General features: G+C 46.5%; 1 protein-coding gene across 1 annotated transcript in view; it reads left to right on the top strand.

Annotated features, from left to right (window-relative positions):
* ift172 (intraflagellar transport 172) overlaps window positions 1-12,669 on the top strand; it is a 28,619-nt gene that overhangs the window by 7,845 nt on the left and 8,105 nt on the right. Inside the window, exons 17-34 of the mRNA XM_024135164.2 lie at window positions 192-328; window positions 1,207-1,314; window positions 2,163-2,247; window positions 2,747-2,839; window positions 2,983-3,060; window positions 3,203-3,451; window positions 4,065-4,143; window positions 4,331-4,451; window positions 5,076-5,220; window positions 5,454-5,543; window positions 5,771-5,868; window positions 6,581-6,716; window positions 6,875-6,991; window positions 8,170-8,312; window positions 8,713-8,806; window positions 9,058-9,122; window positions 9,701-9,881; window positions 12,293-12,402. Coding sequence (XP_023990932.1) covers window positions 192-328; window positions 1,207-1,314; window positions 2,163-2,247; window positions 2,747-2,839; window positions 2,983-3,060; window positions 3,203-3,451; window positions 4,065-4,143; window positions 4,331-4,451; window positions 5,076-5,220; window positions 5,454-5,543; window positions 5,771-5,868; window positions 6,581-6,716; window positions 6,875-6,991; window positions 8,170-8,312; window positions 8,713-8,806; window positions 9,058-9,122; window positions 9,701-9,881; window positions 12,293-12,402 — 2,129 coding nt within the window. The remainder of the gene's footprint in view (window positions 1-191; window positions 329-1,206; window positions 1,315-2,162; window positions 2,248-2,746; window positions 2,840-2,982; window positions 3,061-3,202; window positions 3,452-4,064; window positions 4,144-4,330; window positions 4,452-5,075; window positions 5,221-5,453; window positions 5,544-5,770; window positions 5,869-6,580; window positions 6,717-6,874; window positions 6,992-8,169; window positions 8,313-8,712; window positions 8,807-9,057; window positions 9,123-9,700; window positions 9,882-12,292; window positions 12,403-12,669) is intronic.

The raw sequence follows: 12,669 nt of genomic DNA, 5'->3' as shown, positions 1-12,669 counted from the left end.
TCTTTTTCACCCCCCAGCCGCTCAGAAACATTCATTTAGTAATGCCTRTGTTCTTATTGTCCTCCTCTGTCTTCATGAACCTTGGATTAAGTCTCTGAGTGCAGTGAAAGGCACACAGTGTAATTATCTCCTAGCAGGTAGAACTATAAGGGCTGAGAATAGGGCTGATTTGGCCTCTCTGTTTTCCACAGGGGGATGTAGTGGATCTGGAGAGGTCCAATGGTAAGACAGAGGTGATCGTGACTGAGGGGGTCAACACTGTGTCCTACACCTTGGACGAGGGTCTTATCGAGTTTGGAACAGCTATTGACGATGGCGACTATTATAGGTCAGTATCTACCTTGTAAGAATGCCGTGGGTCTTTCAGAATGCACAAAAGTGGCAGTTTACAATGTATTACAATTCTAGTTGCTGAATTGGTTTTGATAAGATCCCTAACTGTGAAACATCCAGGGTGGAATTAATGTGGGTTTAGATTCCAACTATTTTGGTCCGCATTCCACACTCAATGCTTTGCCGCCTATTTGAAGTGCATGTAGTCTATTTGACAACTGCAACTTTTCTCCTTCAAAAAGGGGCTTAGGTGGTGGTGTCGTGGCAATGGGTGCTGTCGGCCCCTTTCTGAGCGGCTGAATTTTGTAGAAAATTTTACAAGCCACCATCTTGGCACTGTAGAGAAATGTGTGCATTTAAGACCATTTCATACAATGAATTCTAGTCAATTGGCCATGGCTAATACTGTGTTATTTTGCTCAGACATACTCACAAAATGAATACTGCTATATTCATTGTTTTGGGAATCTTAAATTCTCCCTGACTATGTAGCTTTTATTTTGGTGATTGTTAGTTCTCAAAGATTATATTATACAAATATATATATATATATATATATATATAGGTCCATTATCTTTTCTACATACTTTGTATATGTACATATTTAGTTGTTTAAGTTTACACAGGAAAAATTTTCCATCCCGAAAATTCATTTGTACACCGTTTGGACTTGGGAGGACCGAAAAAATGCTTAGGCAGAAAAATCCCTGTGTTCAAACTGTCACCCTATAGCTGCAAAAAAGAGGGTTGTTTTTCTGTTGAATCTATTTTTTCTAGTTTCACTTTGTTGCTCTCTCCTGCTGTGAGTTGTCCCTGTGGATGGTCCTGCTGTGTGACTCACGTGTGTGTGTGTGTGTGTGTGTGTTCCCACAGAGCTACAGCGTTCCTGGAGACTCTGGAGATGTCCTCGGAGACGGAGGCCATGTGGAAAACTCTGAGCAAACTGTCTCTGGAGGCCCGCCAGCTCCACATCGCAGAGAGGTCAGCACAACGGGGGACCACACGCATGCTGCGTCACTCATGCCACAACATACACACACCCCACTCATGTCGTCGTGCGTGTCCCAAGGGGGCTCGGTAAAACCTAAACAACAGCACCGTTAGGCTTATCTTCTAATACAATCCTTTCTCTCGCTCTCTCTCCGTTTTAACTTGTGAAAAGTGACTTGCCTCCCGTGAAGACATTTAGCCCGGAGCAGCCCCCTCCCTCCTCAGTGTTTTTRTCTGAGCTATGCGTACGTGACTGGGGGGGAGAAATAGTACAGCGCTAAGCAGTTCACCCAGAACTGAGAGTACTCTGTGTCACGTTGAAAGATGTGTCCCTGGCTACAAAAAGCTATCTCTCTCAATAGGACTCACTTAAGTTACTCTGGTGGTGCTTACTTAAGCTTTTGTGTTTAATTTATTTATTTTTTCACATTTTTTGCGGGGTGAAAGTTAGATTTGACTGTAGCATGGCATCAATAATGCAGCGGCCGTTCCTGATGTATGGGGGTTGATTTGCATAAATCATGCAGAGGGGAAAAAAAAGGTTTTGTCTGGAGAGGAGAATGTAAATGAAGGAGGGTAGGTAGCTAAAAAGAGATGCTCCTCTTTTGATTGCGAACGCAGCTTATTAGCGTGATGCAACATCCCTGAAAGCTGGTGAGACAGGCGGCCTAAGTTAGAAAGCCATTGAAATGTTCACCCCGGCGCTGTAGCATGGCTGAAGGCTGTTGATAGAACGCCCTTGGTGTTTGTTTTAGAGGTTATGTCAAGAGTTTTTGTCTGTACACATTTGTTTTTGCTGCGCCCTCGGTGTACCTTAAGTTGTGTTGTGTGTTTTTTAGGTGCTTTGCTGCCTTGGGGGATGTCTCCAAAGCTCGCTTTCTGAACCAGACTAACAACATTGCTGACCAAGTCTCAAAGGAACACGTACGTACTGTAGTGTGTTGGTCTCTCATGCATCGCCGGTCCCCACCTCTCTTCATAACTGGCAGTAGATATACTGAGTAGTGTTGGAGGCTCTAGTTTGGGTCCATCGTCATCCAGGCCCTGAGTTGGAGGCAATGCAATCCAGGTGTCCCATCTGGGGCCACGGGGCTCAGCCCTGGGTGTCTGTTGGGGCCCCTGTGTGGGTCTCTCTGCCCCCTGGAGCATGGGCACATTGACACCCCTGCCAGCACAGCTGCTCCCTGACTGGCCAGGCCAGTCAATCCATCCATTGCATCCCTCTGCTCCACTGGGCTATTAAACTCCATTAATGCTAATCACACACATGCATGCCCACACACGCACCCCCAGCACCTGTTTACCATTGTTGAATGCAGGGCRGCCTGCCCCAGTCTGATAGAAAGGACATGCCATTCCCTGTAGCCTTTCAGATACATGTTGAAGTTGGTCTTATGTGACACTTGCCTTGTCTAATCTCCAGGGTGGTGATGGTACCGAGTTTTACCAAGTCAAAGCACGCCTCGCCATGCTGGACAAGAACTACAAACTGGCTGAGATGTACTATATGGAGCAGGTAGGAGGGTGTAACTTGAATGGTGGAATGTCTGTCTAACACTAACACTAACTCAATGAAGCGCTTGGTCTGTAGGGAAGGCATGAAGAGCCTCCCCAGTCTCACCGGGATGTGTGTCGCTGGGTTGTGTGACCGCTCTGTAGAATGCCATTGATGAGGTGATGGAGATGTATCAGGAGCTTCACATGTGGGACGACTGCATCGCTGTGGCTGAGTCCAAGGTAAACGAACACTGAGAGACTGTACTACCCGCACATGACATTGTTATTTTATCAGCTATCTGCAAGAAAAACAAACTAATAACAGAGATTTTCCCCCATGAAACTGTGCAACATAGCCCTTATTGAAGGAGTGTCTTCCCAGGGCCACCCAGAGCTGGACAACCTGCGTCACAGCTACTACCAGTGGCTGATGGAGACCAATCAGGATGAGAAGGCCGGCGAGGTCAAGGAGGGGGAGGAGGACTTCACGGGCGCCGTCAACCTCTACCTCAAGGCGGGCCTACCGGCCAAGGCCGCCCGATTGGCTATGAGCCGCGAGGAGCTGGTCACCAACCCTGACGTCATCAACAGGATCGCGGCTGCCCTCATCAAGGGAGAGTTCTATGAGAGGGTGGGTGTCATGACCGCTGCAAAATCACATCGCGCACTCGGCGGCTGTCATTACACKAGGCTTCTTCAAGACGAGTATCGCTTGTCTTCCAGCGACAGAGTAAAAGTCTTAATGGAATGAGGTGAAAGGTTGCTTAGATCCCGTCTCATGCGCTCCTGATGGAGAGGCTCTGAGTGACTCGGCTTGATTGTCTCGCAGTGTGATTTGTGTGTGATAGAGAAGTTGGTTTGTCTCTGGTAAGGCAGGTGAAGTTGGTGCAGAGAGAGACAGATGTGTTCTAGCTCAGTGTCTCTGTGTACAGCGTGAACCTTTGTTTCCTGCCTGTGTCTCTGTGGTGGATGACTCTCCTCTCCTCAGAACCGATGTCAGGGAAAGTGTATGTCTGTCTAAAGGATGTGTCTGGGAGGATGTTAGTCGGCCTTCTGTTTTTCTCTCTATCTGCTCTATTTCTCTTGCTCTCTCTGAATGTCTCTCTCTTTCGCTCTTTCTCTCTYTCTGTTTCATTCTCTTTCTGCTCTTGAACCATCTGGTTATGGACCAGAGGTGCTTTAAGTGACTTAATGAGAGGGAGGAAGTTGAGTAACTAAGTAACTTTCCTCTCTCCCATGATCAGGCAGGAGATCTGTTTGAGAAGATCAGGAACAACCAGAGGGCTCTGGACTGCTACCGCAAGGGTAACGCCTTCAGGAAAGGTAGGCCTGACACAGCACTGAGGGTGAATATAAGAATGAATATCACCCATGTGTAGTGGATAGGACGATACCATTCATACAGTATGTATTAGTTATTTAGTTAATACTCCAGTCATTATGAGTTTGGAGAATAAATTGTGAACTGTATTGACGTTAATGTAACTGTGACGTCTTTCCCTGAGCGTAGCTGTGGAGCTGGCTCGTGTTGCCTTCCCGGCTGACGTGGTGAAACTGGAGGAGGCCTGGGGAGACTACCTGGTCCAGCAGAAACAACTGGACGCCGCCATCAACCACTATATAGAGGCTGGGTGAGTCAGCGCTGCTGTCTGCCCATCACTTACTACAAGGAGGGAGGGAGGAAGAGAGGTGTAGAGGGAGTGATAGAGTGACGGATAGAGATGAAAGGAGTGGGAGGCAGGAGGAGGTGGTGCGAGGGGTTTGTTTATAGTGAAGTGAATGATTCATTTCCTGTGTAATCAAATGGAGGTGTTGTTCATTAGGCAGCGCAGGGCTCCAGTCCCCAGGGTAGGCTGCTTTAGATAGCACACTGGATGCTCATTGGATGGCTGGCCCTCTGGTAATACTGTGGTGGTCTGACTGACTGGCATAATGGGCCTCGCTAAAGCTCCATCCCCTACTAATCACTTACTGCTGGGAATCAACACAGGAATCAACTGAAGAAATAACCAATAAAAGTGGTTTGACAGGATTGTAACATTGAGTCTTAATTGCCATTCTAGTCTTAATTGCTCCCTGGTTGGGCTGGACATAGCCTATTAGTTGTTCCAAGTGGATGAATAAAGTTGCTATGTATTGTATTCTTTGATTAGTTCTATGTCCTTTGATGGTGCAAACGCCTCCTCTCGCCCTCTCCTCTACCCCCCTCTTCTCCTCTCCTCTCCTCTACCCCCCTCTTCTCCTCACTATCGTAGCTGTTCCTCGAAGGCCATCGAGGCTGCCATAGGGGCTCGCCAGTGGAAGAAGGCGGTCCATATCCTGGAGTTACAGGAAGACCGGTCAGGAGGGAAGTACTACCTGAAGATAGCCCAGTACTACGCCTCCATCCAGGAGTACGAGGTAAGAGGAGGGAGGGAAGGAAAGAAACGCAGGCTTATTCCGACTGTTCTGATGAGTCGGGGGCCTTGCAACGTGGCAGCTGGCGATGCCTGCTTATTCCAGACCTGACTCCCTGCTGCCTCTGTGCTGCATGTTTGCATAATTTAATTAAAGTATTGATGCATTACTTACTTTGAGAGATGGAATCCACAGAAAGGAATGTACAGTATGTCTCTCTCTCTGTGCGAACCCAGGTTGCAGAGCCCCTGTTTGTGAAGGGAGACCACATCAAAGATGCCATCGATATGTACACGGTGGCTGGGAGGTGGGAGCAGGCTCACAAGGTATGCATCCTCCTCAATGTCCCGTCTTATCATCTGGCTCGCCCACCTTAAAATGCCAGGCATATTGTAACAGGATACACGTCTGTGCTTTCTATGTTTAGTTGTGACAGGCCTGTGTGTTCTTTTAAAGTGGGATGTTATGCACAGTGAATTGGAATGACAATCACAGTGAGTTAAAGTGACGCTTGGTACGGTGTCCATGCACACTCACACACATTGTGTCCTAGCTGGCAGCGAAATGTATGACCCCAGAGGACGTGTCGACTCTGTACATCAGCCGAGCCCAGGACCTGGAGGGAGAGGGGAAATACAAGGAGGCAGAAAGGTAACCTCTCTCTTTCTTTCTACCTCATCTCTTCCTCCCCACTCCCTCTCTCTTCCTCCCCACTCTTCTTCTTTTCCTCTCTCTCTCTCCATCCTTTATCATTCATTACCCTCCTCTGTTTTCAACCCGTATCGACCAAAACCCTGCTGCCAAATTAATTATGGATTTTATCACGGGCAAAGTTTGCTGACATTGGGCTACAGGGGCCTGATTTAACAGTCACTTTATCCAGAACATTGTCTGTTGCAGTTCAGGTCAAGGTTCTACTGCAACAAATTGACAAACAAAAGTGTTCAATTGCTGTGCATTGATAGCAAATTGGACTTTAATAAGGTGCCCTGGCTGCATTGTGTCTGAAACATAATCATTACACCTAACTGAACAACCCCTCTGGCCCTCTAAAGGAGCCTGTGCCTTTCCATATTAGACAGAGTCCTCTCCCTCACACGCTGCCAGCCTGCCACAAAGACAGTGTCACCACGTGCCCCCAACTCTGTGTCATCCCAATACTTGTCTCTTTTATTGATCTCTACTGTGACAAATGTGGAGCAGAATTCATCATCAGCAAAGGGCAACTTCATTTTGTGATGAGAAGTTATATTTTCTGCTCATGCTTAATTTGCGGTTAATGTAATCAGAGATTAAGAATGACTACATTTTAGTGCATAGCAATGCAATCAACTGTGTGTGTGTGTGACTGGAATATTCGCAGGCTGTTTGCGACAGTGGAGGAGCCGGACCTGGCCATCACTATGTATAAGAAGAACAAGATGTTTGACGACGTGATTCGACTGGTGGCCAAACATCACCCAGACCTGCTGTCTGAGACTCACCTGCACCTTGCCAAGGTCGGAGATAGGGGGGCGCTGTCTAAAGAAAAAACATAAATATCATATTGGTATCATTTTGAAAGAAATCTTATGAGATGGACTGATGGTGATTTAGATTAGCCAGGATAATTAGTTGGTCAGGTTACTGAGTCTGCGTTATCTAATATTTATTCCAGGAGTTGGAGACAGAATCCAGGTTTTCAGAAGCGGAGTACCACTATATGGAGGGCCAGGAGTGGAAGGGTGCAGTCAACATGTACCGTGTCAACGACATGTGGGAGGAGGCCTACAGGGTATGTGTCCACGTTAGAGCCTGACCGATATGTTATTTTTTTGTGTAACGATATATCGGTCGGGCTCTAGCCCACATCACAAGTTGACTTTCGTCTCTCGCTGAGAGTCCCTGAGATACTGAGTGTCTGTGAACAGCAGGACAGTGTGACAGTGTGATTATGACGCCCCTGGCTTGGCCTGTAATGCCGTATCGAGGACAGTGGTCTGTGCTAACACAGCAGCACAGGATGGACGTGTTACACTGCAAGACCTCTCACTGCTTACAGGCCTCCTAACACTCTCTGTAAAAACATCACCACCTGGCTGCAACTCTGCTACTTCGGCTTCCTCCTTTCTGGCCCTCCACTATACTATAGAGGCACATACACTGAGTGTACAAAACCTTAGGAACACCTTCCTAATATTGAGTTGCACCCTTTTCCCCCTCAGAACAGCCTCAATTCGTCGAGGCATGGACTCGACAAGGTGTCGAAAGCGTTCCACAGGGATGCTGGCCCGTGTTTACTCCAATGCTTCCGACAGTTGTGTTAAGTTGGCTGGAAGYCCTTTGGGTGGTGGATCGTTCTTGATACACACGGGACACTGTTGAACTTGAAAAACCCAGCAGCGTTGCAGTTCTTGAAACATTCAAACCGGTGCGCCTGGCACCTACTACCATACCCTGTTCAAAGGCACTTAAATATTTGGTCTTGCCTATTCACCCTCTGAATGGCACACATACACAATCCATGTCTCAATTGTCTCGAGGCTTAAAAATCCTTCTTTAACCTGTCTCCTCCCCTTTATTTACACTGATGGAAGTGGATTTAACAAGTGACATCAATAAGGCATCATAGCTTTCACCTGGATTCACCTGGTCAGTCTATGTCATGGAAAGAGCTCCTAAAAGTTCCTAATGTTTTGTACACTCAGTATAAACGCACACCCTCTTTAATTAACACTCAGTTGCACATCCATTTATTAAGAGCTTCACTACAAAAATGTCATTCATCTTGCTCTCTCTACAGCGATCTCCTCTCTCACAGTTTCTCTCTCCTTCACTCTGTCTCTCCCCTATTTGGCTCGCCTCCTGCTCTCAGCATGTGCAGTGAGCGACACGTGAGGCGGTTGATGGTGGGAGCCTCGGGTGTATGAATCTGTTGTTCCTAATCCTCTTCCCCTCCTACGTGTGTGGCAGGTGGCGAAGAGCCATGGGGGAGCCAGTGCCCATAAGCAGGTGGCCTACCTGTGGGCCAAGAGTCTGGGAGGGGAGGCTGCCGTCAAACTGCTCAACAAGTTTGGTCTGTTGGAGACCGCCATCGACTTTGCAGCAGACAACTGGTGAGCAGATCAATGCACTGGACTGCACTTTACTGTACTGCCTAGAACCCCATGCTCTTCAATATTGCTTTCATGTTTACGAGGTGATTAGGAATGTCCCTGTAGTCAAGTGTCCATYGCTGGGAGGTACTTGAAGTATCTGATGTATTTGTTCTGTGATTGACTCAGTACGAAGCCTAAGCAATAGCCTAAAAAGTTCAGCAATACAGAATTTGAAAATGTCTTTATTTTCGCTTTTATTGTGGTGTATTACTCATAGTCTGAAGCATTGAAAACTATAGGCATAAGCTGTTTAAGACCTTCCCCATTCGTTCCTAGGACTCAGTATTAATGAAACTGCTGTACCTCTGTGACCTTGACTAGGGGACCGGTTTTGACCCTTCTCTTGTCCTCCTCTCAGCGCCTTTGACTTTGCCTTTGAGCTGGCTCGTCTCTCCACCAAGAACAAGATCCCTGAGATCCACCTGAAAAACGCCATGATGCTGGAGGATGAGGTAACATATACACACACACACACACACACCACTTCCAACTCCTCCTCCCAATCCCAGTCACACACTCATTGTCATTCAAGGTTACTCTGCAGCTTGCATCGTCTCAAAGATTCAAAAATATTTACTCCGTTGCCTGCCCAAATTTGGATCTGAGCGCAGTGTTTCTCCCTTCTCCAGCCATTTAAATGTCACGCATGCATTATTAATCCCTCCACCACCGAGCACTGAGCCGTGATGTTTCATTTTTCAAGGGCAAGTTCGCCGAAGCCGAGTCGGAGTTCATCAAAGCGGGGAAGCCAAAAGAGGCAGTGCTGATGTAAGTGTATCAGGAGTTTTTCTCTTGCTAGCTAGCGAGTGGTGTTGGCATGTGTCCCCTACAGAAGTCAAAGCTTCAAGCCTTCCTGAGTCGACTTCAAAAGGAGCGCTGGTGCCAGCACAGCTCTTGCCTCTTCCCCTTCAGAACTTCCCCTCACTTCTCTGTACATTGGTTATAGACCACCTAATAAGTGAGTGTGAGATGATGTGGTGGTAAAGACAGGTTTGGTTGGAGGGGCGCTCAACTCTCACACAGGTAGCAGAGGAACTGGAGCCCTGTCACTGAGATGGTTTGATTTCTGCTTCCTGGAGAGGGGTGGGGTGTATAGGGTGGGTGAGAACTGTACTCTATACTGTAGACAGACCTACAGTATAACAGGGCTACTGGAAGATCACAACATTAGTGTTTTTAGTGGCATATCGTCTAGCTAATATAAACTGGAGTTGGAGCCCTTTAATCTGTGAATAACAAGTATTTCAGAGAGTGTTTGCTGTCTGCAATCTGATAAACAAAACGTTGAACTTGAACCTGTAACAACATGAGGGAGGTTAAATTACAGCCTGGTGTGTCCCTTACAGGTATGTCCATAACCAGGACTGGGTTGGAGCCCAGAGGGTGGCGGAGGCCAACGACCCTGACAGTGTATCAGATGTGCTGGTGGGCCAGGCCAAGTTCTGCTTCGAACAGAAGGACTTCCAGAAGGCTGAGGCCTTCCTCCTCAGGGCTCAGAGGCCAGAGCTGGCCATCAAGTATTACAAAGTAAGAGACTGGGTGTTTCTCAATAAGCGTGCTAATATTCCCAGGATTGTTGAATTGTTGTAATATGATGCAACCACTTAAAAACCGCTGCAAAATGTATTGCAAACAATGGTGGCTGGTTTTGAGCTGAAGCGAGCTAAAATCTTCTCTGACTTCGGAATGAAAAGTTGCCTACTCACATCTCATATGTTGCCTGACTACAATATTTGATCTCGACACCTTAATAAATACATGCTGTGTTCATTTCGATATCTTTAACTACCTACAATGTCCACTGTAGCATGGGAGTGTGCAGTGCTTYTMAAATGTACATTTTTATGCGTTCTACTAAAGTCTCCATATAGACTTCCATTTAAAAAAATGGACTGGTACCAGGGGACCTTCAGACACCTGTGGGTGACCTAGAGCAAAACAACCGACATGTACAGTGCCTTCGGGAAGTATTCAGACCCCTTGACTTTTTCCACATTTTGTTACATTACAGCCTTATTCTAAAATGGATTAAATAAACAAAGTTCCTCAGCAATTTACATACAGTACCCATGGAGTCCACCTGTGATTAATTCAATTGATTGGACATGATTTGGAAAGGCACAGACCTGTCTATAAGATCCCACAGATGACAGTGCATGTCAGAGCAAAAAACAAGTAATGAGGTAGAAGGAATTGTCCGTAGTGATCCGAGACAGGATTGTGTTGAGGCACAGATCTGGGGAAGGGTACCAAAACATTTCTGCAGCATTGAAGGTCCCCAAGAACACAGTGGCCTCCATCATTCTTAAATGGAAGAAGTTTGGAACCACCAAGACTCTTCCTAGAGTTGGCCGCCCAGCCAAACTTAGCAATCGAGAGAGAAGGGCCTTGGTCAGGGAGGTGACCAACAACCGGATGGTCACTCTGACAGAGCTCCAGAGATCCTCTGTGGAGATGGGATAACCTTTAGAGGACAACCATCTCTGCAGCACTCCACCAACAAGGCCTTTATGGTAGAGTGGCCAGACGGAAGCCACTCCTCAGTAAAAGGCACATGACAGCCCGCTTGGAGTTTGCCAAATGGCACCTTAAGACTCTCAAACCATAAGAAATAAGATTCTTTGGTCTGATGAAACCAAGATTGAACTCTTTGGCCTGAATGCCAAGCATCACGTCTGGAGGAAGCCTGGCACCATCCAGTTTTTCAGCAGCAGGAACTGGGAGACAATTCAGGATTGAGGCAAAGATGAACGGAGCAAAGTACAGAGAGATCCTTGATGAAAGCCTGCTCCTGAGCGCTCAAGACCTCAGACTGGGGTGAAGGTTCACCTTCCAACAGGACAATGACCCTAAACACACAGCCAACTCAACGCACTAGTAGCTTCGGGACAAGTCTCTGAATGTCTTTGAGTGGCTCAGCCAGAACCTGGATTTGAACACGATCGAACATCTCTGGAGAGACCTGAAAATAGCTGTGCAGCAACGCTCCCCATCCAACCTGACTGAACTTGAGAGGATCTGCAGAGAAGAATGGGAGAAACTCCCCAAATACTGGTGTGCCAAGCTTGTAGCGTCATACCCAAGAAGACTCAAGGCTGTAATCGCTGCCAAAGGTGCTTCAACAAAGTACTGAGTAAAGGGTCTGAATAATTATGTAAATGTAATATTTTAGTATTTTTTTCTAAAAACCTGTTTTTCGCTTTATCATTATGGGGTATTGTGTGTAGATTGATGATTTAATTCAATAACTTTTAGAATAAGGCTGTAACGTAACAAAATTTGGAAAAGTCAAGGGCTCTGAGTACTTTCTGAAGGCACTGTACGTGTTTGCGAGAGTCTCACCTTTCCACAGAGGGTCATATTAGCGTGTAGCCCAAAGTGTTCAGACGCTACAGGCAGAAGTTGGTAGATCAGCTGTACCGACTTCAGACGTGTCCCAAGACACTCGTAGAGCAAAACAGAGAAATTCATGGTGTTCATCTTTCTATAGAGGGGTCATAATAGTTTGTAGGCCAAACTGACGACTTTGTGAGAAGACCGATTTTCGTGATGTCTCATGGTCTGACAAACACCGCTCTAGCTTTGTCACCTTTCTGCGGAAGTGTAACATCGGCAGATACGGTGGATTGAGAAGCGTCCAATGGAACAAAACAAATATCTCTAGTTTAAACTGCCAGATTTTTTATGGGGATTAATGTATTATGTTGATAAAATTTCCGCGGAGGCGCAGACATCGACTCTAGGTTTTTTTTAATCACARGGTTCATAATCTAGTCAATTCACCATTCCCTGTGTTCTGCTATCTGGTGGTAGCTTTACAGAGAACACTGCAGGTTAAACAGAATGTTTTCATTCCATAATTCACGCTGGTTGTTTGGCTGGATGTGCTTCGCAGAGTTTGGTGCCCCCTGGTACTGAGTGTTGTTGTGTTGTCTCAGGACGCGGAGATGTGGAGTGATGCCATGCGGATCTGTAAAGAGTACCTCCCCAACAAGCTGAGCGTCCTCCAAGAGGAGTACGAGAAGGAGGCTACCAAGAAGGGCTCCCGGTGAGCAAAACACACAATAACATCTGTGTTTTTTTACATCACATGTTCCTGGTTATTTTAACGTTTTAATAACTCTGTTTGTGGTCTTGGAGAGGCAGAGAAAATGTGTCTCGATGTTACATGTTAAACGAGAAGGAGAAGAAAGAAAGGGCTATGTACACACCGCTGTGTTGTGGTCTGTTATTAATCTAGATGCGCATTGGGTCGATGCGTTATTAAAACATGGCAGCTTTTTATCCTAAATTAAATCCATAATGAGCAGCTAAT

The sequence above is a fragment of the Salvelinus sp. IW2-2015 genome, unplaced genomic scaffold, assembly GCF_002910315.2.
Source record: "Salvelinus sp. IW2-2015 unplaced genomic scaffold, ASM291031v2 Un_scaffold86, whole genome shotgun sequence".
Classification (NCBI taxonomy): Eukaryota; Metazoa; Chordata; class Actinopteri; order Salmoniformes; family Salmonidae; genus Salvelinus; species Salvelinus sp. IW2-2015.
The sequence above is the reverse complement of the archived record's forward strand: the minus strand, read 5'-3'. Positions and strand labels throughout refer to the sequence as shown.